Below are 26,107 nucleotides of genomic sequence, written 5' to 3'. Positions count from 1 at the left end.
TGTGTCTCTCCTATCGCCCTGTCTTCCCCTCCGGCTCCGCTGTCATGTGTTAGGAGGTAACCTAGCAACAGGCTACCTCCGACCCGAAAGTGCTGTCGCCCGGAGCTGCCGCACCTGCAATCAATCCACCAGCTGCTGCCAATCAACTACCATCTTCAGCAGGGCTACTTAATGGTGTGGCTGAGCGACAGACAGTGCTGGAGTATTGCACTAAGCCTGGTAGTGTTTTCGTATGACTGTGGCATTGATTTATTGAAGTATTGTCTGATCTACGTACTCATCTTTCTGTCGTGTGTGTGTTCACCCAGGGATTGACGGAGGATTCACGGACACAAAGGAAGCACTTGGAGGAGAGACGGGCACTCACTACCACGCACTGGCTTACACGGAAGGAAGGACGCACTATCACCATTGTTGCACATTTGAACTGTCGTCACCTTGCTGCACTGTAAATAAACGCACTGTCTTTATTTCTGAGCTCCGTGCCTGAGTCCACTCTTTAACAACCGTGACAGAATACTCCAGCCAGCCATAATAACAATAATAATAATAATAATACATTTTATTTATAGGCGCCTTTCAGACCCTCAAGGTCACCTTACAGTAGCACATAAACAATACCATAAAAAACATTAAAAAAAGATGTATATATAGCAAACATGGTAGATAAAATTTAGACATAAACAATCGTGGAAGTGCATTCCAAAGTCTCGGGGCAGAACAACTAAAGGCTCTGAGTCCCATGGTAGTCAGGCGAGCAGGTGGAACTGACAGAAGGGAAGCTGAAGAAGAGTGGAGTGTACGAAGGGGTGAGTATGTATGGAGAAGATCGGATAGATATGGAGGAGCGAGGTTATGAAGCGCTTTGAAAGTGAGAAGCAAGATCTTGAAATTGACACGGAGGTGAATTGGGAGCCAATGGAGCTGTTTAAGAACAGGTGTTATATGTTCAGTGGATCTGGTTCTGGAAATAATACGAGCAGCTGTATTTTGAACCAACTGCAGTTTATGGAGGGATTTATGAGGTAGACCATAGAGAAGAGAGTTACAGTAATCCAGACGAGATGTGACAAGAGCATTGACAAGTATGGCGGTACTGTGTGGTGTGAGTGAGGGACCAAGACGGTTAATATTACGGAGATGAAAGTAGGAAGACCGAGTGATATTATTTATATGTGCTGTGAAAGACAGAGTGCTATTGAAAATGACACCAAGACTCTTAACCTGAGGGGAGGGTGTGACAAAAGAGTTATCAATGGATAATGAAAGACTGGTTGGAACTGTAGTCAGTTTGATCTGGTGCCTATTAAAATGAATTCTGTTTTATTGCCATTAAGTTTAAGAAAGTTGTGTGTAAACCAGACCTTGATTTCACTTAAACAGTCAGAAATGGATGTAGGTGGGAGAGTAGCTGTGGGTTTGGAGGATAGGTAGAGCTGGGTGTCATCTGCGTAGCAGTGAAACTGGATGTTATGCTTCCTAAAAATATTACCTAGGGGTAGGAGATAGATGATAAAAAGTAAAGGACCCAGGACAGAGCCTTGGGGTACACCGGAATTAACTGGAGTAGATACTGATCTGTGAGGGAGTAATTGAACAAACTGTGAGCGGCCAGAGAGATAAGAAGTAAACCAGGCGAGTACTGTACCATTGATGCCAATAGATGCTAATCTGTGAAGGAGAATGCGGTGGGAGATAGTATCGAAAGCTGCTGTAAGGTCAAGGAGAATGAGGATGGATATAAGTCCAGAATCAGCTGCAAGCAGAAGATCATTGGTGATTTTTACTAGGGCTGTTTCTGTACTGTGATATGAACGGAAGCCGGACTGAAACTGTTCGTACAAGTTATTTCCAATGAGATGATGATGAACCTGTGCAGCCACTATCTTTTCAAGAATTTTTGCTAGGAAAGGGAGATTTGAAATTGGCCTGAAATTATTTAGATTGGAGGGATCTGAACCATGGACTCAGCGGACTCAAACCCAGTTCAGCGAGAGCTCTCTGTTCAGGGCGAAGTTTTGGACCGCCATAAGAGCATGATGAAACACATTATGACGGAACAAACGGCGATGCGACAGATGCTTGCAAACATTCAAGGTATGTTACTCACCGCTCCTGGCACCTCAGCTTAGAATCCACAACCCACTCCATCAGTAAGTGTGGCTGCAGCTGTGTTCATTAATTTTCAGACAACAGACACAGGCTTAAGGCTCAGATTGTGCGAAGATAACGCTTATGGTGGAATTAATGACTGGCCGGGCGCTGCAATGGGCACAAGCCATTTTAAATGTTCAACCAAATATCTCCTACCAAGATTTTCTGACCAAGTTCCGCTGTGTGTTTGATAAAGGAACAGATGCAGATGCCGCTGCTAATCGTTTGTTTTCCCTGAAGCAGGGACTTAAGAGTGTTGCGGATTTCTCCATTGACTTTTGGATCCTGGCCGAGGAGACGGGCTGGGCAGAAAACGCACTCCAGGGAGCCTTCCTGAACTGCCTAAACGAAGAAATCAAGCATGAGCTGGCTACAAAAGAGCTACCTAAGTCTCTTAGCGCTTTGATTAATATGTGCATTCAACTGGATAATCATATGAGAGAGTTTGGGAGACAGGCAGGAGAAGGACGACGACCGGCAGGAGGCGCCAATACGCCTACCGGATTGCTTCCTTCTCAGTGGAGAGAGGAAGAAGAAGACCCAGCGGAGGATGAGGAACAGCCGATGCAGCTGGGCCGGGCTCGGTTCGGTGCTTCCCATCGGAGGAGAAGACAGCGCACGGGTGAGTGCTTCGTGTGTGGGAGAAGGGGACACTGGGCCGATACCTGTCCGAAGCGAGTAAAAGAATCCGTCCGCCAGTAGCTGTGGGAATACTGGCGGGTGCTACAGCTAACTCTGTTCCCCATCTCAGTTGTCCGGCCAAGCTGATTTTTCATTCCCTTACTCACTCGTGTAGCGCGCTAATTGACTCTGGAGCTGAGCAGAGTTTTTTGGATGAATCGCTGGCTCATAAATTAGCCGTATCCATTGTTCCTCTCCCTGAACCTCTCCAGGTTTCGGCTCTTGACGGCAGCCCACTGACTACGGTCACTCACCGCACTCGAACCATCACACTCACCCTCTCTGGCAATCACTCGGAGCAGCTCAGTTTGTTTCTTTTTAAATCTCCTGATGCTCCCCTTGTGTTGGGCTATCCCTGGCTGCAACAACATAATCCGCAGATCGACTGGGCCAAGGGCCGTATCTCGGGGTGGAGCAGTCAGTGTCACGCTTTGTGCTTCCGCTCCGCTACTCTGGGTGCGACGGTCGCTGGCTCCATGGAGCCTGTTGCACCTCCTGATTTGCCTGAGTATCATGACCTGGCCCAGGTTTTTAGCAAAGACAAAGCCTCCTCGCTTCCGCCCCATCGCTCGTATGACTGTGGCATTGATTTGATTCTCGGCGCTCCCTTGCCCGCCAGCCGGCTTTATAACATCTCCAAGCCCGAGCGGGAGTCGATGGAATGGTACATTAATGACTCCTTGGCAGCCGGCATCATTCGACCCTCCACTTCACCTTTGGGCGTGGAATTTTCTTTGTGGCAAAGAAAGACAAGACGCTCGGCTGTGTATTGATTTCAGGGTTTGAATAAGATCACGATCAAGAACAAGTACCCCTTGCCCTTGCTGGCGTCCGCCTTTGAGCTCCTCCAGGGCGCCACGATTTTTTCCAAATTGGACCTCCGCAATGCTTACCACCTGGTGCAGATTCGTGAAGGGGATGAATGGAAAACAGCGTTCAATACTCACCTTGGGCATTTCGAATACCTGGTGACGCCTTTTGGGCTCACCAATGCCCCCTGCTGTTTTCCAGGCTATGATTAATGATGTGCTGCGTGATCTCATTAACCACTGTGTCTTTGTCTACCTAGACGACATCCTTGTGTTTTCCCGGAGCCCGGCGGAACATGTGGAGCATGTGAGGCTTGTACTGCAGCGCCTATTGGAGAATCGCCTGTTTGTGAAGGCTGAAAAATGTGAGTTCCATGTTCCGACTGTGTCTTTCCTGGGGTTTATAGTGGAACGGGGTGGCTGTGTGCGGACCCAGCTAAGGTCAAGGCGGTGGTTGAGTGGCCAGAGCCCAAGAATCGCAGGGAGTTGCAAAAATTTCTGGGATTTGCCAACTTCTACAGGCACTTCATTCGCAACTTTAGCAAGATTGCCTTACCTCTGACTAACCTTACCTCTCCCAAGTTGTTGTTCCAGTGGTCTCTGGACGCTCAGCGGGCTTTCGCTCAACTAAAGGCTCTGTTTTCATCAGCGCCTGTGCTGGTACAAGCTGACCTGGAGCTCCCATTCTTCGTGGAGGTGGATGTTTCTGACTCCGGGGTGGGGGCCGTCCTTTCGCAGCGGGTGGTAGGTAAAATGCATCCCTGTGCCTTTTTTCTCGCCGGTTGTCGCCCGCAGAGCAGAATTACGATGTTGGAGACCGGGAGCTTCTCGCTGTTAAAATGGCCCTTGAAGGGTGGCGACACTGGCTGGAGGAGAGCAAGTATCCAGTGGTGGTGTGGACGGACCACAAAAATTTGGCGTACCTCCAGGCTGCGAAGCGCCTTAACGCCCGACAAGCCAGGTGGGCCCTGTTCTTCACTAGCTTTAACCTTACCATCACTTACAGACCCAGATCTCGCAACGCCAAGGCTGATGCGCTGTCATGACAGTTTACGCCTGAGGCCGGGGGCGATGACAAGGATTGCCCATCCTGCCTCCATCTTGTTTCGTCGGTGCTTTGACCTAGGAGATTGAGCGGGTTGTGCGGGACGCCCAGCGCCAGGAGCTGGATCCTGGCACGGGCCCGGAGGGCAAGCTGTTTGTTCCTGCGTCGGCCCGCAGTAAGGTGCTTCAGTGGGCCTACACCGCCCGTTTTGCCTGCCATCCGGGTAAGAACCGCACCGTCTCTTTCCTGCGCCAGTTGTTTTGGTGGCCCACTCTGTTGCAGGATGCTGGGGAGTACGTAGCGGCTTGCCCTGTGTGTGCTAAGAACAAGATGCCGACCTCGCCACCCACTGGCCTCCTACGCCCTTTGCCTGTTCCCATGCGTCCCTGGTCACACGTTACTCTGGACTTTGTTACGGGACTGCCTCCGTCCTGACGTAACACTGCTGTACTCACTATCGTTGACCGGTTTTCCAAGGCTGCCCACTTTATAGCCCTGCCACAGCTTCCTTCTGCTCTGGAGACGGCTCGCCTTCTCACCCAGCATGTTTTTCGGCTCCATGGCATTCCTCGGGACATCGTGTCTGATCGTGGTCCCCAGTTCACATCCCGGGTGTGGAGGGAGTTCTGTGCGGAAATAGGGGCTCAGGTCAGTCTGTCCTCAGGTTTCCATCCCCAGACCAACAGCCAGACAGAGCGGGCTAATCAGGCGCTGGAGCCTATGCTGCGCTGTGTCATCTCCTCCAACCAATCGACGTGGAGCGAGCAGCTCGCATGGGTGGAATATGCGTACAACTCCAGTACATCGGCGGCCACCGGAGTGTCCCCGTTCGAGGCGTCATTGGGCTATCAACCCCCGCTTCTTTCCATCACTGAGGGAGAATTGGCCATTCCATCTGTCCAGCTCCACATGCGGCGCTGTCGGAGAGCGTGGCGCGCCGCCAGAGCGGCCCTCTTGAGAACGGCAGAACAGAACAAGAGACTGGCCGATTGCCGCCGCGCCCCGGCACCGGACTACCAGGTGGGCCAGCAGGTATGGCTCTTGACCAAGCATGTTTCTCTCAGAACTGAATCTAAGAAGCTTGCTCCTCGGTTCATTGGCCCATTACCTGTCCAAGCTGTGTTGAAGCCAGTGACGGTTCGGTTGAGCCTGCCTCGTTTTCATGTCTCACAGGTGAGGCCTGTTTGGACCAGCCCGCTGTGCCCGCCTCCTGGGTCCCCGCCACCCGCCCGGATTATCGACGGCGCCCTGGCGTGCTCCATCACCCGCATTATGGATGCCCGCCGCCGTGGTAGGGGCTTTCAGTTTTTGGTGGATTGGGACGGGTATGGTCCTGAAGAGCGTTCCTGGGTGCCGCGGTCCGCAATTCTTGATGATGCCATGGTGAGAGAATTCCGCCGCCGGCACCCTGACAAGTTTGGTAGGTCGCCGGGAGGCTCCCGTTAGAGGGGGGGTACTGTCAGGATCTGACGGCGCCCTGACCGGTCGACCTGCCAGTGTGTATATTTGTGTGCGTATGTATGTGTGTCTCTCCTATCGCCCTGTCTTCCCCTCTGGCTCCGCTGTCATGTGTTAGGAAGTAACCTAGCAACCGGCTACCTCCGACCCGAAAGTGCTGTCGCCCGGAGCTGCACTAAGCCTGGTAGTGTTTTCGAGCCGCTAGCGTGATTGAAGTATTGTCTGAGCAACAATCATGACACTTTTTCTCTGGCACAGCTCCTGTGGCTCTGCCAATAATCCAGGAACCACGAGTTGCAGAGTCATTCACTATGAGGACCACATCTCCAGGAATAAAGTTGAATTTAATCCGTCCCCATTTCTGGTGCTGTTGAAGTTGTGGGAAGTATTCTTTAATCCATCTTTTCCAAAACAGGTGAGATATATATTAGACCTGTCTCCATCGTTAAGAGATTGCCTTTCTGGAACAGACGGGTAAATACGGGTTGGATTTGAGAAGGAGGAGGTGGTTTGGTGTTAAGGCTTCCAAATCATTTCAGTGTTCCAGTGTAATGGGTCTACTGTTGAAGATTGGCTACACTTCACAAAGAGCAGTTTGGAGTCCTTCTTCGTCCAAATGCTGTGTCTGCAGGGTGAAATTAAGGACCTTTCTGACAGAACGAATCAACCACTCCCATGCTCCTCCATGATTTGATCCAATTGGAGGACTAAAGATCCATTTCACTCACTTCAAAGGCAGCGTATCAGAGATCTTTTCCTGATTTTCTTCCATAGCTCGTGTCAGGTCCCACTCTGCATCCACAAAGTTGGTCATATCTGCTTTTGGGCAAGTCACCCATCTGCTGCTGGCCTGCAACTCCATGAAACCTTCTACCTTTGACATAATGTTTCTAATCAAAGTACCAGCAGCAGGAATCCAGTAATTCTGATGCAGCTTCGAGATGGTTGCTTCCACCATGACCTCTTTATGAATATGCTGTAGAATGAGATTAGAAATGTGAAGATCTTTAGCGATTATGACAGGGTGCTTTGAATTTTTTTTACATGAAAGCCCTACTGAGACATCTACCAACCCGCAGCACATAGTCCTCCAAAACAAGATTCAACTCATATATGTGAGTGCTTTGTTTCACACTCTCTCCCCTTTGGAGGCAGGAAATTTCTTCTGCATATATTTTCCTCTGACAGAACTTGATTATTTGCATCTCAGCATCCTCAGTCTCTCCCAATGAAAGAAAGCCGTTGTAGAACTCAACCCTATGATGAACACCTTCAGACTGAGTTGTATCAGATGCAGACTGGACTTGTCTTGTTCTTCCTGCAATGCAAAAACAATGTCTTGAACCTCAAAATCTAACCCATCACCCTAATAAGATGAGTCCAGGATGAGGTATGACTGATCAAAAGGGTCAGAGGATGATCAACATCATGTCCTTGCATCGATAGCAGCAGACACCTTGACTTCAGGGTCTTCATGTGGAAGTTCTTGCAAATTCTCTGGATTCACAGGCCAGTCGTTCTCTGGCTGTGTAAGCAATGCAGGATCAGATATCCATTCAGTGTCATGTAGAAAAGTTTCTACCTTCATACCTCTGAAAGCAAGGTCTGCAGAGTTATGCGTTGTGTTCACATACCTCCATTGGGAGGCCCTAGAAGCCTTGAGGATCTCTGACACTCACTTTGCCACAAAAAACAAAACCAGGAAGTCTCGCTATTTATATATTTCAACACTGCGGTGCTGTCTGTCCAAAACACTGAGTTTAGGAGAAGTAGTCTTAGCTCCGTCCTCCACGTTCTAGCCATATGAACTGCTGCTACCACGTCCACATTCCATGACTGGTTTTAAAGGTGCCACCCTGGACTTTCCCATTATGAAGGAACTGTGTATCTCCGAACGACTGTTGTGCAGCAGCAGGTAGGTAGGTACCAGCGCCATACCCCTTCTCACTTGCATCTGCAAAGTGGTGCAACTGAGTAGTGGTGGTCTCTCCCAAATCAGGAGTTTTTAAACATCAGCTGATGCTGATGTTGTCTAACAGGTGTAATTCTTCCATCCAGCTTTTCCACTCTTGAGCAACTGCTGATTGAAGGACCTTGAAAGATCCCTTTGGCTGTGAAGATGACAGGAGCAAGGAACCCCAGAGGGTCATAAAAGGAGTTTACTGTGGATAGGATCCCTCTCAGGGTCAATGGCCTGTTTGGGATGGATATGCAGAACTTAAACACTACACTGACTGTAGGCACCACCACACTCCCAACGCTGGCTCAATAGGTAAGAGGTCACAACCCAGGTCTCGGTCCTTCTTTGCTCTCTCCTCCTCAGGTATCATTGCCAGAACGCTGTGGCTATTACTTATCCACTTTGTTAAGAGAAAGCCACCCTTGGCGCAGATGTCTCTGAGATCTGAGTTAAGAGAGATGGCTTCCTCTTCAGAGCCTATTGAAGCAAGGCAGTCGTCCACATAAAAACTATGGAATGGTGTCAATCACCTGCTGGCTAAAGTATGCTTTGTTGTCCTCTGCGCATTTCCGCAGGGCATAGTTAGCACAGTTTGGAGAGGACATTGCCCCAAACAAATGAACACACATCCTGTACTCTTGCATGATCTGATTTAAGCCGCCACCAGACCACTAGAAAAATCTCAGTAGGGCAGTATATTCCTCTGGCACATGCACCTGGTGAAACATAGCTTCAATGTCAGACATCAAAACAACAGCCTCTTCTCTGAACCTCGTCAGCACACCAACCAAATCATTTGTTAATGCGCACTCAGGAGGTGCGCATTAAGAAAAAACCCTGGAATGATGCTGCACAGTCAAACGACCCGCATCTTCCCCTTGGTAGGATAGTAAACCCCATGGTGAGGGATATACCAAAGCTTCCCATCACTGCACTCTAATTCTGTGACTGGCAATCCCTTTGCTTAACCTCTAGATATGAGATCTTTCATGAAGGCAGTGTAGTCTTTGTGAAAGTCTTTATCTCTGATGAACCTTTTCTTCAAACCTAAGGCACGTTGCTCAGCAGTTGCACAGTTGTTAGGCATTCTTATGTCTTGGTCTTTCAATGGTGATGCTCTAGTGCTGTCTGTCTTGGTGGCCAACTCCAGGACTTTGACTCTTCCTTTGATGGCCCCATCTGCTCATCATGGCTGCTCTCAGGGAAGTCCATCTTGAACTGCTGTTTCCATAGCTTGTCCAGTGTAACAGCAGAAACTCTGTTAGTGGTAAATGTTGACAGATATCCTGGCCTTCCATAGCATTCTTGATTAAGTGGCTCGTTCACTGTCCAACCAAGCACAGTCTTAATGGCGAAAGGTCCATCACCTACACTCCAGATGACCTCCAAAGGTTCTAGAGCTCTGTGCATATTCATACCAATCAAAATCTCCACACTGGCCTTAATTTCTGGCAAATGAACACACTTCAAGTATGGCCAATCATCCAGGTCCTGTAGCTTTGGGATGTTACCCGTGTACATGTATTCTGTGCTGAGTGAAGAGGTCAGGCATGTCGCAGTATGTGTCACTGTCCAATCCAGCGACTTCAAGTTCAGGAACAATGAAGTTTCAATGAAGTTTCACAATGAAGTCCACCACTTTCTCTTGTCCCATGGTGTGCAGGAGAATCTTTGTCTTCGTCCCAGCAATATTCAGCTTGTCCATAAGAACCACTGTACAAAAGGACACTGAACTCCCTTGGTCCAGAAAGGTATATGTTTCCACTCTTTGACCTCGCTTTGATTTTACTGTAACTGGCACGATGGCAAGCTTACAGTCTTGTTCACTGGCCCCAGTAAGACCATTAGTCTGGATTGTAACAGGAGCGTTATCTGCCTCGGTATCAAGTTTGACCTCGTTCTTCTCCTTGTGGTGGATATGGAGCAGGCTTGCATGTCTGAATCAGAATCAGAATCAGAAAGGGTTTTATTGCCAAATGTTGAGCAGGTTTACAACATTAGGAAATTGCTGCGGTACTTAGTGCAAAACATACTGTCAGACAACGCTTAAATAAACATAAAAATAAAAATTTAAAGTGCTAAGTAGATAGATATATACATGAATGCAGGTGGTGATCAGTGCCAAACATGCAATGATGCAGTGAACACAGTGTAGGGTCATGTGTTTGTGGTGGGAACAGTCATATGGTTATTGCTCATGAGTCCAACAGCAGAGGGGAAGAAACTGTTCTTATGGCGAGCGGTTCTGGTGCGAATGGAACGAAGCCTCCTGCCTGAGGGGAGCAGGTCAAACAGACTGTGTCCAGGGTGAGAAGGGTCAGCTGTGATCCGAGCTGCACACCCCAGTGTCCTGGAGGTGTACAGGTCCTGCAGAGATGGGAGTCTGCAGCCAATCACCTTCTCAGCAGAGCGCACAACACGCTGCAGTCTCTGCTTGTCCCTGATAGTGGCTCCAGCGTACCACACGGTGATGGAGGAGGTGAGGATGGACTCGATGATTGCAGTGTAGAATTGCATCATCGTCCGTGTTGGCAGGTTGAATTTCTTCAGCTGCCTCAGGAAGTACATCCTCTGCTGCGCGTTTTTTATGACGGAGGTGATGGTGGGCTCCCACTTCAGGTCCTGGGTGATGGTGGTACCCAGGAAGCGGAATGAGTCCACAGTGGTGATGAGGGTGTCAGTCAGGATGATGGGGGCGAGTGGGGCTGTGTGCTTCCGGAAGTCCACAATAATCTCCACTGTCTTCTGGGCATTCAGCACCAGGTTGTTGTGGCTGCACCAGGACACCAGACGTTCAACCTCCCTCCTGTAGGCAGACTCATCCCCGTCTGAGATGAGTCCAATAACGGTGGTGTCATCTGCAAACTTGATTAGCTTGACAGACTGGTGGGTGGAGGTGCAGCAGTTAGTGTACAGGGAGAAGAGCAGAGGAGAAAGAACACAGCCCTGAGGGGAGCCGGTGCTGATGGTCCGGGAGTCCGAGACTTTCTTTCCCAGCCTCACATGTTGCTTCCTGTCCGTCAGGAAGTCAGTGATCCACCGGCAGATGGGATCAGGCACATTCATCTGGGAAAGCTTGCCTTGGAGACGGTCTGGAAGGATGGTGTTGAAGGCAGAGCTGAAGGTCCACGAACAGGATCCTGGCGTAGGTTCCTGGGTAGTCCAGATGCTGCAGGATGAAGTGTAGAGCCATGTTGATAGCATCGTCTACAGACCTGTTGGCTCTGTATGCGAACTGCAGGGGGTCCAGGAGGGGGGCCGCGAGGGTCTTGAGGTAGGAGAGAACCAGGCGCTCAAATGACTTCATGACCACAGATGTCAGAGCCACAGGTCTGTAGTCATTTAGTCCACAGATTGAAACCACAGATTTTACATGAAAGGCGTTTTCTGCATTCGTTGCTGATGTGCCCAGTACACAAACAGCCAAAACAGATGCCATTCCTTTTAAGAAATGAAATCTTCTCATTATGAGATTTCTTATCAAGCACAGCACATGACTCCAGTGCGTGTCCACCTTTGCAGAGCAAATCAAGATCATCACAGTACTGTGATGATCTTGAGCCCCTGTTTGATTCTTACTCTCAACATCAGAGACAGTTGTGCCAAAACTACTTCCTTTAGCCCTTGGATGTGGAGAACGTCTCCCTCCATCACTGCCCTTGGCTGTTAGGTGTGTTGCTGGAACATCAAATAGATTTCCAAAGACAGGATCTGTAGCAATTTTAGCTTGAACCTCAAGGAAGGAAACAATGTCAATGAGTGCAGTTCTGTCGCCTCTCCTGGATGTCACATGCTTGTATTGCCATACAAGCAATACAAGCATTGTATGGCGATTGCATGCCATACAAGCATGCAATCGCAGCAAGCATATTGGCAGTTGTATTTAATTAAGAGAGATCATTAACCTCTTCCATTGCATTGCAGCATCCATGTAAGAACAAACAGTATCCCTGAAGAGCCTTTCCATCTTCTGATCTAATCAGTGGCCATGAGTGAACTTTATTCAATAAGGAGATGCAATCACATGTCCATTCCCAAAGTGCTCATACAGAAGAGTCTTTGCCTTTACATATCCAGCACCATCAGGTGTATGCTGACAGCTTTTAACAAGTTCATTGGGCTGCCCCCTGGTGTACTGTGCAAGATAATGCAGGCAGTCGCCAGCATCACCAGTCTTTGCTTCTATGACCTGTTCAAATAAACGCATAAAAGCCTAAAAATGTAAAGGATCGCCATCAAAGGTTTGAATCTCTCTTTTGGGCAGTGAAGAGAGACTTTGCTGATGGACTGACATACAAGTTAATTCATTTTGTTTTTCCATAATGGACAACAGGTTTTCATTGGCTACTGGATGAGCAGCTTGTTGCCGAGACAAAGGTGGAATTGGTCTAAAAGTGTCAGAGGGCCCCATAAGAGTGGGTGCAGGCCTTTCCCTTTTCATACTCTGTTGTGCTGTTTTTACTTGAAGCTCTGCATTCCCAGTGACTGTCTGTGGTAAGCATCTGTGGAAGAAAAGTCTCTGTATTTCAACGCTGTTTCTTTTTGTTTTAAAATATGATTCCATTCCATTGGATTTCCGTGAAGCGACCCACAGTGGATCCAGTTCTCAGCACATTCACTTTTTCAACAGTTGCAGCTATATCTGCTTCAAACTGCTCATATCTGCTTGAAGTTGTTCTTTCTTTCTCCTCAATTGCTCCTCCTATTCTTCAAGAGAGTGTTTTTCTTTGAGCATATGTTGACGTGCGAGGAAGGCAGTCATCTGCCCTGAGATGTGCAGATGAAGTGGATGATGTGCTTGAGTTGGATCTACTGCCTTTATTTGACACACTATCAGATGGCAACAAAGTGCTCAAAGTGCTTTGAGTGCTCAATCATCAGTTTATGGATCAAACTTAGCATCCATCACCAACATACAACCTTCCTCTCTCTATTTATCCAAGTCAATTTCATGTTCACACATTTAACCATTGTTAATAATTCATGCAAATCTACTTCCCACTATACAGCTTTATCTAATGTGTCTATATCTCTCTGGATAGCTGCATCATGCTTGAAGAACCCTGAACACTTGGCTGTTCACAGACTGCTGAGTGAACTGGCAAGTTGTTACTTCCTCTGTGATCTTGAGGATTGGTTTGTGTGGATTGTTTATTGTCCAATAGGAGAACAGCTAATATTTCTATCTTTCACATTTCTTAATGAGATTGTTACTCAGTATCCAAACACGTTTAGAATTGTTAAGTTTTGTTTAGATGTGTCAAGTGTGGATTAAATAATGGAGGGCATTGATAGGATATTATAAGTCCCATAAGTAGAAATAGTAAGGGTTGCTTTAAACAACACTTTTCTTAAAGATGAAATGCAAAGTCTCATAAGTTTTATACTTCTGAGTGTATTGCAATTTATTTTGAGACAATTCTGCTTATAAAACTGCTGTAAAGTTGGCTAATTACACTGTGATTTATATAATAACAGTTTTACATCCCGATATATAAATAAACCTGTTGCTGTAAATTGTTCTGATAAAATAGATACTTTAGATTGTTCATTTTAAATTTTATCCATTTTCACCTTATCACCGGAAGTTTAGATTGGTGAATCCATGTTCTAAACTATTGTTATAAATGGTAGATTTATAACAACAGGTGGTGGATTGTAAATCTAGAACTGAATGTTTCCTTTTAAAGCTTTCCCATATGTACATGTGCTGTCTGAGAGAAGATGCATTTCTCAAAAATGTATCCTAAAAAGTTTAGAGTACAGAGCTATAAAAATCTAAATCTTTATTAAAATGTTTTAAATCTAATTTATTTATTTATTTTTGATAATTTTTCTTTTCCCGTTTGGTTTTTTAACCATCGGAATTATTGTTTGAAGGTCAAGAAAGATGCCCAACGGATTTACTTTACCAAGTGGATCATCACAGCCTTACTGTATTGGTCCATTTGATTGACCTTTCCTATTATCATTGTTTATTTATTATATTTTAAGTTATTACAGACAGGACAGACATGAACTGGGGGATAGGAAAGGGAGAAAGAAAGAAAGAGAGGGAGGGAAAGAAAACAGGGGAAGAGGGACAGTGAGACAGGACACTTAAAAAAAAGAAAAAAAGAAGAAAAAAGAAAAAAATCACCTAGATCACCTGTTGAGAGAAAAAAAGAGAGAAAACAAGCAACAAAAAAGAAAAAAGAAACACAATACACACAGCATCATTGCAATAACCTAAATAAATGTAAGTAACAGTAAATACGAAATACTGAATGTTATTGTGCAGCCGACAGCGCACAATGTACTTTGAGGTAGCAGCCAAGAAAGGTGTAGTTTGTTTCTGTGAGCACTCGTGTGCACACCTGTGTGGACATGCGCGCTTGTATTCAAAAGGTTTCTCAATGTAACGATATGCTAGAGGGTGTGCCATGTCCCCCATGGCATGAACCAGGCATGGAGGAGATCCAGGCCCCAGACATCCAGAGGCCCCCCAGAGCACGAGAGCCCAAGGAGGATCAACGGAGGGGCCACTGTGCCACCCTCCCAGAAAGAACTGAGGAGAGCCCCAGACGTGGGGTCACTGAGCAGCCACGGTGCAGAAGCCACAGGCAGCTTCAGTGACATGCCCGCCCACTCTGCTGGCAGCCAGCCATGCCAGAGTGGAGCCCAAGGCCCAGAGGCCTGAGGTCCGAGGGCCCCCCAGCCCGGCCTCCTTCGTGGCTCAGTCGGGCCCCTTCTGGGGGGCCCGCCTGAGCCACAGGCCCCCGGCCCAGCCAAGCAGACACCGGGAGTGAGCCGGTACATGCCTGAGCACCCAGCCCCGGACACCGAGAACCACCAATGCCTGAGGGGAATCAGCCACCGGCAGGGAGTGTGGTGAGTGGAGATAGGCCCCCACTGGGAAACTAAACCCCATTAAACTGCACGCTGCTTTGGTCTGCTGTGGTTAGCCATAGACTGAGGTCTCATTACCAGCAACGATCCTTCACAAGAATTTTAAGTCAGTTTGAAACAGAAGTTGATTTTTGGTTGTTATGTACGTTTGAGGATTGTGGTGCAATTGCATAGTAATTAAAGAGGGCAGAACCTGTCATGCCATGTTATGCTTGTCAGAACGGAATTTCCAGAGAATGATAAAAAAAAATTCAGTCATTCTAGGAGCTGTGTGGACATGCCCCAGAAATTCAGTTCTGTTCATACAGAGCCAAATCACAGCACCAGTCACCTCAAGGCAGTTTATACTGTAAGGCAGAGACCCTACAATGACCTTGTATGGCAGATCAGACAAAATCATGTAAGGTTTTTTATTTTTGTGTTCTTAGAACTGTTTGATCATACCTGTAGATTCATTCACTGGACTGCAGGCTTACTTGTTGTTCCTAGAGTATTTAAAAGTAGAATGGGAGGCAGAGCCTTCAGTTTTCAGGCCCCTCTTCTGTGGAACCAGCTTCCAGTTTGGATTCAGGAGACAGACACTATCTCTACTTTTAAAATTAGGCTTAAAACCCAAGTAAAGCTTCTCCTCATTTTTCTGGGAATACTGTCAAGGGCTGCCAGGACCTGGAGGCATTCGTGAAGTATAACCAGGATTTGATGAATGACATGACAACTTATATATGTGTATGTAAACGACTTTGAGAAAAGAGTTACATGGAATCCCTGTCCACTGGACCTACAAAGTCATTCACTATACAGGTGACATCAGTGTGCCGCGCCTCACGTTGTCACTGGCATTCATGATACCAGTGGTATTTGACAGTGGTATCAAAAGTGATGCATAATTCTGTTTATTTGTGCTGGTTTCTATCAGGGACCAGTCTAAGGAGCCAAGAGTTTGCGTAAAATGAGTTTCCACGTAAAATGCCTTTCCTGAGAAGAGGAACACAGCCAGTTTTCTAATGTGATATGCAAATTGCAGAACATACAAGTCAGCAACTTGATCCCTGACAGGTACTATCAATTCTTTATTAAGAGACTAGATGTTGTTAATTTGGTTTATGGGAGATGGGTTGACACCTTCACAATGAAGAAGCTGAAAGTTTCCAGTTGAGAGCAAAATTTCCTTATGCATCCTGGACACTGGAGACCTTGAACATTTCCTTTTTGAGAGGAAAATCTCTCTCTTTTGAACATGAAGAGTGAGAGAAATCCAATGCCTCGCACATACAAAGATAAATAGACTTGACCTGCTTTATTACAAATAAAAGAACTGAAAAATATACACACACAACAGATTGTTTATAAAATGGATAAAGGATCTGTGTCAGTAGCCGCTAAAATCTACAACCCATTAAGACCTTTTATGTACTGTGAATTTTAAACATCATTGTAACAGACAAAGGTTCACTGAGAAGATTTTTTACTGCCTTATAAATATGTATTATTTATTGACACTCTTGGATCACTTTGAAATTATGTTGTTTTTGAATCTCTTAACATCTACCATGTCACTGGAAACCTGTGTAGGATTATGGACCATCATCCTTTTCAACTGAATTTATACCTGTACGGTTGACCCAGATGGAAAAGATTGAATGTATGAGGCTAATATCATGTCTGATATCTTAAATATTTAGTAGCATGTAGCTTAAACTAAACCCAACCCAAATCCTAGATGGATTACTGGGGACCTGACAGAGGTTTAGTAAGTATGTTTATTTTCTTCTAATTATCTTCTTATTTTGGGTGTCACCAAAAGCAGATCATTTCCCTTCATCTCACCATATCCCCTGCATCCTCCTCTGCCACACCATCCCTTACCAATGTCCTCCCTCACTACATACCTTACCTGGCAAATCCATATACAACATCCTTTGAGCAGTATGTCGACTATCCTTCTGCACAAATCCAAACCATCTCAACCTGGCCTCTGTAATGTTGTCTCTAAACTGCTCAAGCTTCTATGTCTGTGATATACTAATTTTTATGCCTGTCCATCCTGATTATTTCCTATGAAAATCATGGCATCTTTAGTTTTGCCACCTTTGTGGCAAATCTGTGCAAAAATATGGAATCATTGTCATGTCATGAGAGACCCTGCTTTATGCAGTTCAACAACCCGACCACGTTCAGAAAAGTTTTTTTTGCCCTTGCCATCATAACATCATAACAGTGTGACTACCTGCCAGAAAATGACAATGAATCCACATTTTTGCACAGATTTGGCACGTGGTCCTAAACCTTTGATCCGCTGTTAAACCTGTTTCAGTTTAAGCTTTGTTTTCAATAAATTGCATGCTCAAACAATGTTTTGTCTCACTCCCATTTCTTCTTTTTGCATGTTGAAGTTCGACTTGGAACCTTGTTAAGATCCAACCATGCAAAATATGATTTTTGGCCATTTTTCAAGTGGTCTTAAACTTTTGATCGGAACTGTACTACTACTACTACTACTAATAAAAATTAATTCACAGAGACTATAATGACAATAAATTACATTTTCATTACATTTATAACTGAATAAAATATAACAAGAAGTAACAATTAAAAAAAAAAACTAAGACATACTTGTTAAACATACAAGATATGCTGATAAGAAAATAGGGCTAGGTTTGAGATTCATTAGAGATTCATTCATTAATTCATTAGAATTTAATCTGATGGCAGTTGCTTGTTACCACAGAGACAGCAACAGTTAATGATATTATACAAAACCTTGCCCCACATATCCTGATGTTGATTATTAGCTCATTAACTATATGCAATTACAGTGAATTTATTCATTTATGTAATCTAACTAAAAAGTCAGACTAGATCATTGCAGAACCAGCTGCCCTGTCTCACAAAGAGGCAGGACTTCAGTTTGGTCCATTTAACTTTCTGTTAAACGGCCATAAAAATATATGTAAAAGTTAGAAGTAGAGATGATTACCACAAATACAAGCTCATCATTGTGTTGTCTTTACTGTTTTAAGTGTACGTCAAACAAAATCATATTCAAATTTATTGAGTTTGCTTTATAGATAACCATACATTTTCTTACACCCTTACCCAAATCTGGATTGCGAGGGTTGAACCCATCTGAGCTGATTTCGTTTTAGAAATGACAAATAGTCCAGCTAGTGTTTTTTCTAACTTGCTTAAAAGCCTTCAGCCATTCTAAACACTGCACAGTGAGTGCACTAACAGGGGAGAGCTCATATTTTCTCCATTTTCTATTTTCTCTATTTACATATCTGCCAGTGATGTCCACTGATGCACTTAGCATTTCTTCTATACACTCTTTTCAATTGTTGTTCCTTTCTTAAGTCACTGTCAGTAACTTTTGTATACACGATCCCATGGTTTGTGTTTTGTGCTGTTTGTTGTTCATGGTCTTTCTATATCAGTCTGAATCTGGAAGAATCTTAAGTTCCAAAAAGACACCAAAAATGTGAAGCAGCAACATAACGAGATTACAAGTGGACCATTTCTAATTTTCCAAAATATTTGCATGACAAATTTATTTGCTATCAGAATCAGAATAAGAATACTTTATTAATCCCTAGGGAAATTATGTGGGTTACGGTTGCTCCAGTACAGTAACATTAAGAAAAAGAGAAACAGAAACAAAAACAGACTAGACTATTAGCAATACAATATGCCAAGATATTAGGAATAGTACAATATATACAAATCACTAAATAATAAATATCCGGGGTTGACAGATGTGATTATAAATAAATATCAAGAAAAATAGACAGCAACATTACCAAGTAGAAAGAAGCATGTGCAAAAGGATGTAACTATTGCAGTGTTTACAATGTATTAGATGGAGGAGTTGTACAGGGAGACGGCCACAGGGAGGAATGATTTCCTGTGTCGTCCAGTGCTGCTTTTTGGTAATCTTAGTCTCTCACTGAACGTGTTCCTGTAGCATGTGGTCTCTGGCTGCAGCTGTATCATGTTGTTGCTACCTCTAACTTCTCATACACATCCATCAGGCTGTTTTCTGTTTTTGTTACCAGACTCTGCTTACAGAATTAGAAATGATGTCCCAGGAAAAATCTGCCAGATGGTAATATTTATCTGTTGCAATAACATACGTTTGTTTGGGATCTTTCTCAAACACCAAAAGAACACAAAGTACACATTCAGAAAGAGGAATTTTTTGTCTCTTGGTTTCTTTCCACATCAGAATATTCAGAGTTTCAGATTCAGAGTGGGGAGATCCAGTCAAATATATGCTTGAGATGGGAGAATCATGATGATTTGCAACCTCAAAGGAAAAAGATCCTCCATACTACTGCGATTTATTGCCATAAAGCAGACAACATATTACTTCCTACAGAGAGGTGTTTTACAAAATATGAAGGAAGTTGTGCATGTTGTTTTTGCAGAATCAAGAAGCAGTTCACAATTCTTGTTTCAACTTCAGTCAAATATCTAAAGGCATTTGTGGCTTTAGATATGGGAATAATACTTCATGAAAGTGAAGTCCACCAGGAAAATGTTATACTGGGAAAATATAAATCCTCATTGTGTTATGTTCCTGTTTATAAAACAGTCCTGGTGTGATACCAGCCAAAGCTCAAGTGGTTAGTCTAACAAGCCTGGTACGCACATACTGGCTGCTATGCCAGCGTGGGTCACAGATCTGATAAGTCATTTAATGCAATTCTTACACTAAAGCCAGACCCATGTTCCTTGCCCTGAACTTCCTATGTTATTGTGCTGCTTGAGACAGGATGTTATACCTCATTAATGTTGCAGTTCCAGACAATAGATGACATCAGCAGATGTAATGCTTACTGTCAGACCTTGCTAATTCATTCCTTTGCAGCTTGTTTTTCTTTTGTTATGGGTTTATTTTTGTTCTATTATTTCCCCTAGACTCTCTTACAATGAGCTATAAATGTGTTTTTTATTCTACTGAGCTTTTGCATTGAAAACCATGCAAATGCTTAATGTTATACAGGCAAGGAATGTGCTCTTACTATGAAGTTACGTGATCAAGCTGTTATAGGCTACATAAGCACACCCTTTCCTGAAAATGTGCACATGACATAACTAGCAGCTGGGCTTACTGCCAAGTTGCTCCACATCTGGAAAGAAATGTATGGTGCTTTTCTTTTTGCCTGAACAAGGTACCAATAAAACGTAGTGGAATGTGTAATAGGCATTTCAGAAACTGAAGGACACCAAAAATACATTCAGACCACTGGATAAATGTAATTTATGTTTAATACAAACTTTCCTGCCAAATTACACAAATTTGAACACTCTTAGCTGAATATGTTAAAAATGTCAGGGTGTTGCAGTGGTTAGTGCTGTCACCTCACAGCAAACAGGTTCCTGGCTGGGCCCTTTCTCCAACTTGGACCTTCTCAGTGAAATTTCCATGCGATAAATAAACTTCCTGAAGTGTATGAAGCACTGTTTGAGAGTATATTTTTAAAATGGCTTAAAAATAGTATACCTAAAGAGTGTACCTGTAACCTATTTCAATTTCCTTCTAATGCTTTGATGACAACAGCACTCAAGATGACTCAAGATTCATGGACTTCAACCTGACACGTGGAGTCCAGCATGATCTGATAATGTTTGAAAGAGCTCCTTTTTATAATAAGTTTCACTTTCTCAGAGATCCTCGGCAAGGTTAGCAGACCCAGGCTGTCTTTGTCCTAGCTGACTTGACAAAATCTAAAACTCGAGTCAGAGATAGTGTGTATCACCACTGTGGTTATCAAAACTGTAAATACAGACAATATCCTCACTCGCTTTAAATTACTATCCCATCTGCCATTAGGTTATATGTATATGTAATAATTTATTGATACAGATATTTTTCCTAAAGAAAGAAGCTACACTGGATCTGTAGCCTCAATTTTTATGGCAGCCATCTTCAATACCATTCCTACAGCGTCGGCTAAAACAGATGGAAAGACAAAGCAGCACTGCAAAAAAGAGATCCAGGGTTACTAATTGTGGTTAATGTACAAATAGTACAATCCAGCAAAGACTAAAAGCAATTAAACATTGCTTTTAGACAGTAAAGACTTGGGTCACATTTTGAGGTTTAATGCTGGCTCCTTTGAGCGACCTGTTTTTTCACCAGTGTTGGTAGAAGCGCTCAGCATTGCCATTTAGTTGACACAACGTGCTTACGGTTCAAAATGAAGTTTGCTCATTAAAAAAAAATAAATTACTTTCTTAAAACTAATTAATACACATTGTGACTTATAAAAGCAAATAGCTTAAAAATCCAGTAATGTTCGGTAAAGAGGAAAATGTTTCAAATCATAGGAAAATCACTGGAGTTATAAGAGGCAGAAAAGCATACACACACCACGTCTATGTTATTGCTATTTATTGTAGCTTAACCTGTCAAGGACAGACATGTAAAGAAAATTCTGTGTCAAGCCTTTTTATTGTAGTTTGCCTACATTTGTTAAGTATGGATGGCTTGGTAGCATGATGGTTAGCACTGTTATCTCACAGTAACAGGGTCCTGAGTTCAAATCCACCAAAATGCCTGAGCCTTTCTGTGTGGAGTTTACATGGGTTCTCTCTGGCTTACTCTCAAAGACATGTTAGTGGGGTAACCAGAGAGGCTACCATAAACTTTAATGTGCGTAATTTTGCTACATGGGGGTATAAAAGCACAAGAGCTGAAGTCAGTTTACATATCAAGGGATGGGGAAGTAAAAGTAAAGGCAAAATAGAACCCACAAAAAATTTAACTAACTAAAAGTAACTAACTTGTAAGGGGGACAAAAGTGATGACGATTCTAAGGGCTCATGACTGACAGGAGTCCTACAAAACACTCAACTAGTCTTCATTTTTTCTTTTTTTCTTTTGAAACAAACAATAAAATCCAGTCAGCCTCTGACCTCGCCAGTTCAGTTTGGCTTGGTCCAGGTGCACTTGCTCCTAGCTGATGCTGAGCAGTAAGATAAATATGTTAGGATGGCTCAGTTTAAAGTGAAGTCTGTATTTAAAAAAAGAAAAGAGAGACAGGGGGAAATGAAACAAATAAAAGTCCACGGACACTGTTTGACTTTATTAGCTAATATATTTAATTTCTAACAGAAAATAACATGTTTGAGTTATTTTAGCCAACATGTAATTGGTGCAGGCAGACCCTTTGTACATATGTGTACTAAATCACTTATCTGCTGACCTGTTGCGAGGCCAAACAGATCAAACCTCTGGCTCAGGCTGCTGTATCCTCACACCCACACTCCTGACACTGAACCAGCCCCACTGATATGTGAAGAATGAGGTAAGTTCTTTTAAGTAAAAAAAACATGTCTAATTGCAGGATGCCATTTAGGACTTTCCCCCCACACACTATTAATTTTGTAATTTGATTAATAATCCATTATCATTATAACATCACATAAAGAGCATTTTTGGACAAGTGTGCATTGCTCTGCATATGTTTTGCACACTGCCTGTGAGTGCTGCAGGTAGCCAGAGCTTCCAGTAAGCAAAATCACATTTAAACCTATTTTGGTTGGCTATACCTTGTTGAATTATAATGTTTTCCAATACCTAATATTATAAAAAATACTTTTACACCATTTTATGGATAAGAATTTAAATGTACTTCCATCCAAAAGTTAATATATATATTATATATTTATATTTTGTGTAAAGTACCAATCACTGTAAAATAAATAAACAATAAATAAATAAATAAATGAATAGTTTTTAATCTAATGGTATCAATGAAAATATTAAAATGTAAAAAATGGCTTGCACATATCTCATCAGTCATGCATAAAATAAAAATATCTATTTATTTAAACAGAATATTGATCCTTGTCTGCAAAGTATTACAGCTTTAGGGCTGGCATGGTTTGCAATAGTAAAGTGGTCGGGCCCAAAGTGATTTTTTTTTCTTAACTGGGCCCCAAACCCTGAAAACAGCCCTGCAAACTAGATTTAAAGATAAGACATGGACAATTAATTAAACATAGAAAAGCACAGGAGAGGCTATGTTCAACTAACACACAAAGCATCCTTCTAAAACACCACTTAGAATGTTAGAATAGTCCTAGAAACATAATAATAAATCAAAACTAGAACTCAAGAATAACAATGAAAAGTAAACTAAAAACTCGTAATACAGTAACCTCACAATAACCAGAAAAGCCCCAAAAGGACCCAACAAAAACCCGACCATGTCACACTTTCTTTTATTGTAAAGATGAGCAAAATCCTTATTTTAATAAAGCAACCATTTGAAAAACAGAGATCTAGTGTTTAAAGTGCGTCTTTAAAAATGAAATTAAAAAATAACGCTATTGTGTCTGTACAAAACAAGTTTTGGAACTAAAAAAACAACAGTTTTACCTTTTAATGGCCCACAAAAATAATGATGAATAAACTTACTGCGGTTGAGTTCAACTTAATTTAACTGAGCTGATCCAACCCATGCAAATTACATCAGTCCAACAAAAGTAGTGAATGCTTATGGAGAATAATTTATTAATGTGGAAATCCAATCCATGGTTATGTTTCTTCCATGATTCTTAGAGTCTGGTTAATATAAAGCTTTAATTGATTTATAACAACTTTCACATAGCTGTCACTCCATCCATCCATTCTCTTCCCCTTATACTTATCATTGTGGTGTGGGGTGGGGTCTACAAGTTAGACTTTTGTAAATGTAATAACCAGTCAGTTTCGCGTTTTTGAGTATAGAAATACTTTGTATTTGACTGTATTCTTATTCCTGCGTAATGGTGGTTTCCCCATAGCAGAGATGGCAGTATATTCGTTATCAATTCTTCTCTGCGATTTTTACACTTTGCAAAGCACCACAGTGGACCAGACTGAAACCTTAGAGCAACTTTTATTCCCACGGTGCATGTTTGACACACATACTTCAATGGAACCGCGTGAGGGTTCCGCATAATGTGCATCGCCTTTGCTACCCATCTGTATGAGATATAATTAAATTATTTCACCTTTGTGACACGCGGATACATTTGATGATTTTACTTTTATTTATTTAGGTTAAAAAGAAGAAGAAATAAGAGAGCACTTGAAAAGTTTTAGTGGTATTTCTACTTCAGACTGTCCACTCCAGTTTCATACATAGCTGTTGGTGTATTTTATGTCTGTTTTCTCTAAACAAACGGCAGTAACTAGGCTGTGCCAGACTCCTAAAACAAGTGCTGTTAAAATCCCTTTTATGGTTTGAGTCTCAGTCGGTTACATAACAAGTGTTGAGGTGAAAAATACAACTCATGGTGAAGTATAACAAAGCTTCATCTAACTGTCCAAAGGTAGGGCAGTGTAGCACATAACACAAATAAGTGTCAACAGCATACCTATACTTTCTGCTGCACTGTACAGAAGAAAGATTTGAGGTGAACTAAATACGCAGAAAATAAAAATATATAGGTTGTTACAATGCTTAACACTTGGAACAGTTAAAAAACAGAGCTATATGAGCTGGAGCTTCAGCTTTAAGTCTTTTTGGTAACATCCAGGGAACCATCCGGACATTTGACTTTCTCTGTGCACTGACACCTCAGTGACCTACCCCTCGCCAGTCCTCCTTTAAGCACAATCATCAGTCGCAGTCACGTACTTTGTTCAAGGATCTGTGGAAGTGCTGGCGGTGGGAGACATGTACAGACAAGGAAGAGCAACTCGAGTTAACTGATTCTGCGTCCTATCCACTCGTCTTGTCGAAACTGTTGCACGTGTCTGCGGGTAAATCCACGTCCGCTTCCATGGGTTTGCGGTAAATAATTGCGCTCTTGAGTCCGGCAAGAGACATCCTGGTCCGATTACTGAAGTCTTGAAACTTTGTCAGGAAATCGTCATTTCCTACAATATAAATCAGCGGGTTTATCGCGCTGTTTAGACAAGCCAGGAATCTGCCGACCTGGTGTGCAATGTAGATGTCGTCGAAGAGGTGGTGACAAAGCCCATCTTGTTTCAAAATCCTGGTAGTGAGATTCAAATTTCGAAATATATGATAGGGAATGAAACAGATGGAGAAAAGTATGACCAGAATCACGACCAGTTTCAAACACCGCTGCTTCAGCAGTGGGTTGACATTGGCGTTCTTTGCCAGAACCACCACAATGTGTCCATAACAGCCCAAAATGATGACCAAAGGCAGGACAAACCCGGTGACCGTCCAGCTGATGCTGTATGGCAGGTAGTATCTGGTCAGGTTGGTTGAGGTGGTGTCAAAACACGAATTTGTTTTTTTTTCATCATTCTTGTCAAAGAATATATCAGGAGTAATTTGAATAATGACCAAAACCCAGACCAGAGCGCTTATGGCCAGAGAGTGGCGACTGGTGATTTTCCCCATTACTTTCATCGGGTGCACAATGCCCAGGTACCTATAGATGCTTATGCAGGTAAGGAAGCCGATGCTGCCATAAAGGTTGAGGTTGAAGCAGAAGCGCGTCACCTTGCAGAAAGGCTGGCCGAACTGCCAGTCGCTCTCACGCGCGTAATAGTAGACGAGGAACGGCAGGGTAAACAGATACAGCAGGTCCGCCACCCCGAGATTGAACATGAAGATGTTGATGTTTCCGTTTTTCTTCCAGCTCACACACACGCTTCTCAGTCCACAGATGTTGGACACCGTCCCGACAATGAACACGGTGATAAAGACGGGCGGCAAAAAGCTGTGCGTAAAATTCAGATTGATTAGGTTGCCCTCACAAGGTCCTTTTGTGTTGTTTACAGACATCTCTCGCATTGATGTAAAACCTTTGTCATATAAAATCTCCCACAAAAACACAACAGCAGTCAGTGATCGGCTCGCTCAGAGCAATGACCACCACTGGAAGCTACTCGTGAAAAAAAAAAAAAAAAAAAACACAAGTGAATATGCAATTTTAAAAAGTATCCGCCCACTTTTTCCAGCTTTGGTGGCACACTCATAATGACGTAAAGAATGGAAAAAAGAAAGTAAAAATAAAAACAGAGACGCACAAAGTACAAATCAAATTACGTATTGCTTTAAATCATTTGACATCACAGATGCAGTCAGCTCACTGCTGTGTAAAACGACACTAAAGGATACAGCCAGCTTTCTCACCGTA

General features: G+C 43.4%; 1 protein-coding gene across 1 annotated transcript; it reads right to left on the bottom strand.

The window, feature by feature from the left end:
- Positions 1-21,343: 21,343 nt before the first annotated feature.
- LOC116316757 (P2Y purinoceptor 1-like) lies at positions 21,344-25,837 on the bottom strand. The gene has a single exon (XM_031735384.2). It carries the CDS (start codon positions 25,759-25,761, stop codon positions 24,712-24,714), a length of 1,050 nt encoding a protein of 349 aa, XP_031591244.1. The 5' UTR covers positions 25,762-25,837; the 3' UTR covers positions 21,344-24,711.
- Positions 25,838-26,107: the final 270 nt, after the last annotated feature.

The sequence above is a fragment of the Oreochromis aureus genome, linkage group 5 (assembly GCF_013358895.1).
Source record: "Oreochromis aureus strain Israel breed Guangdong linkage group 5, ZZ_aureus, whole genome shotgun sequence".
Classification (NCBI taxonomy): domain Eukaryota; kingdom Metazoa; phylum Chordata; class Actinopteri; order Cichliformes; family Cichlidae; genus Oreochromis; species Oreochromis aureus.
The sequence above is the reverse complement of the archived record's forward strand: the minus strand, read 5'-3'. Positions and strand labels throughout refer to the sequence as shown.

What these genes read in the sequence shown, in the direction of transcription:
- LOC116316757 (XM_031735384.2), bottom strand. Translation starts at nt 25,761, where the DNA reads ATGCGAGAGATGTCTGTAAACAACACAAAAGGACCTTGTGAGGGCAAC.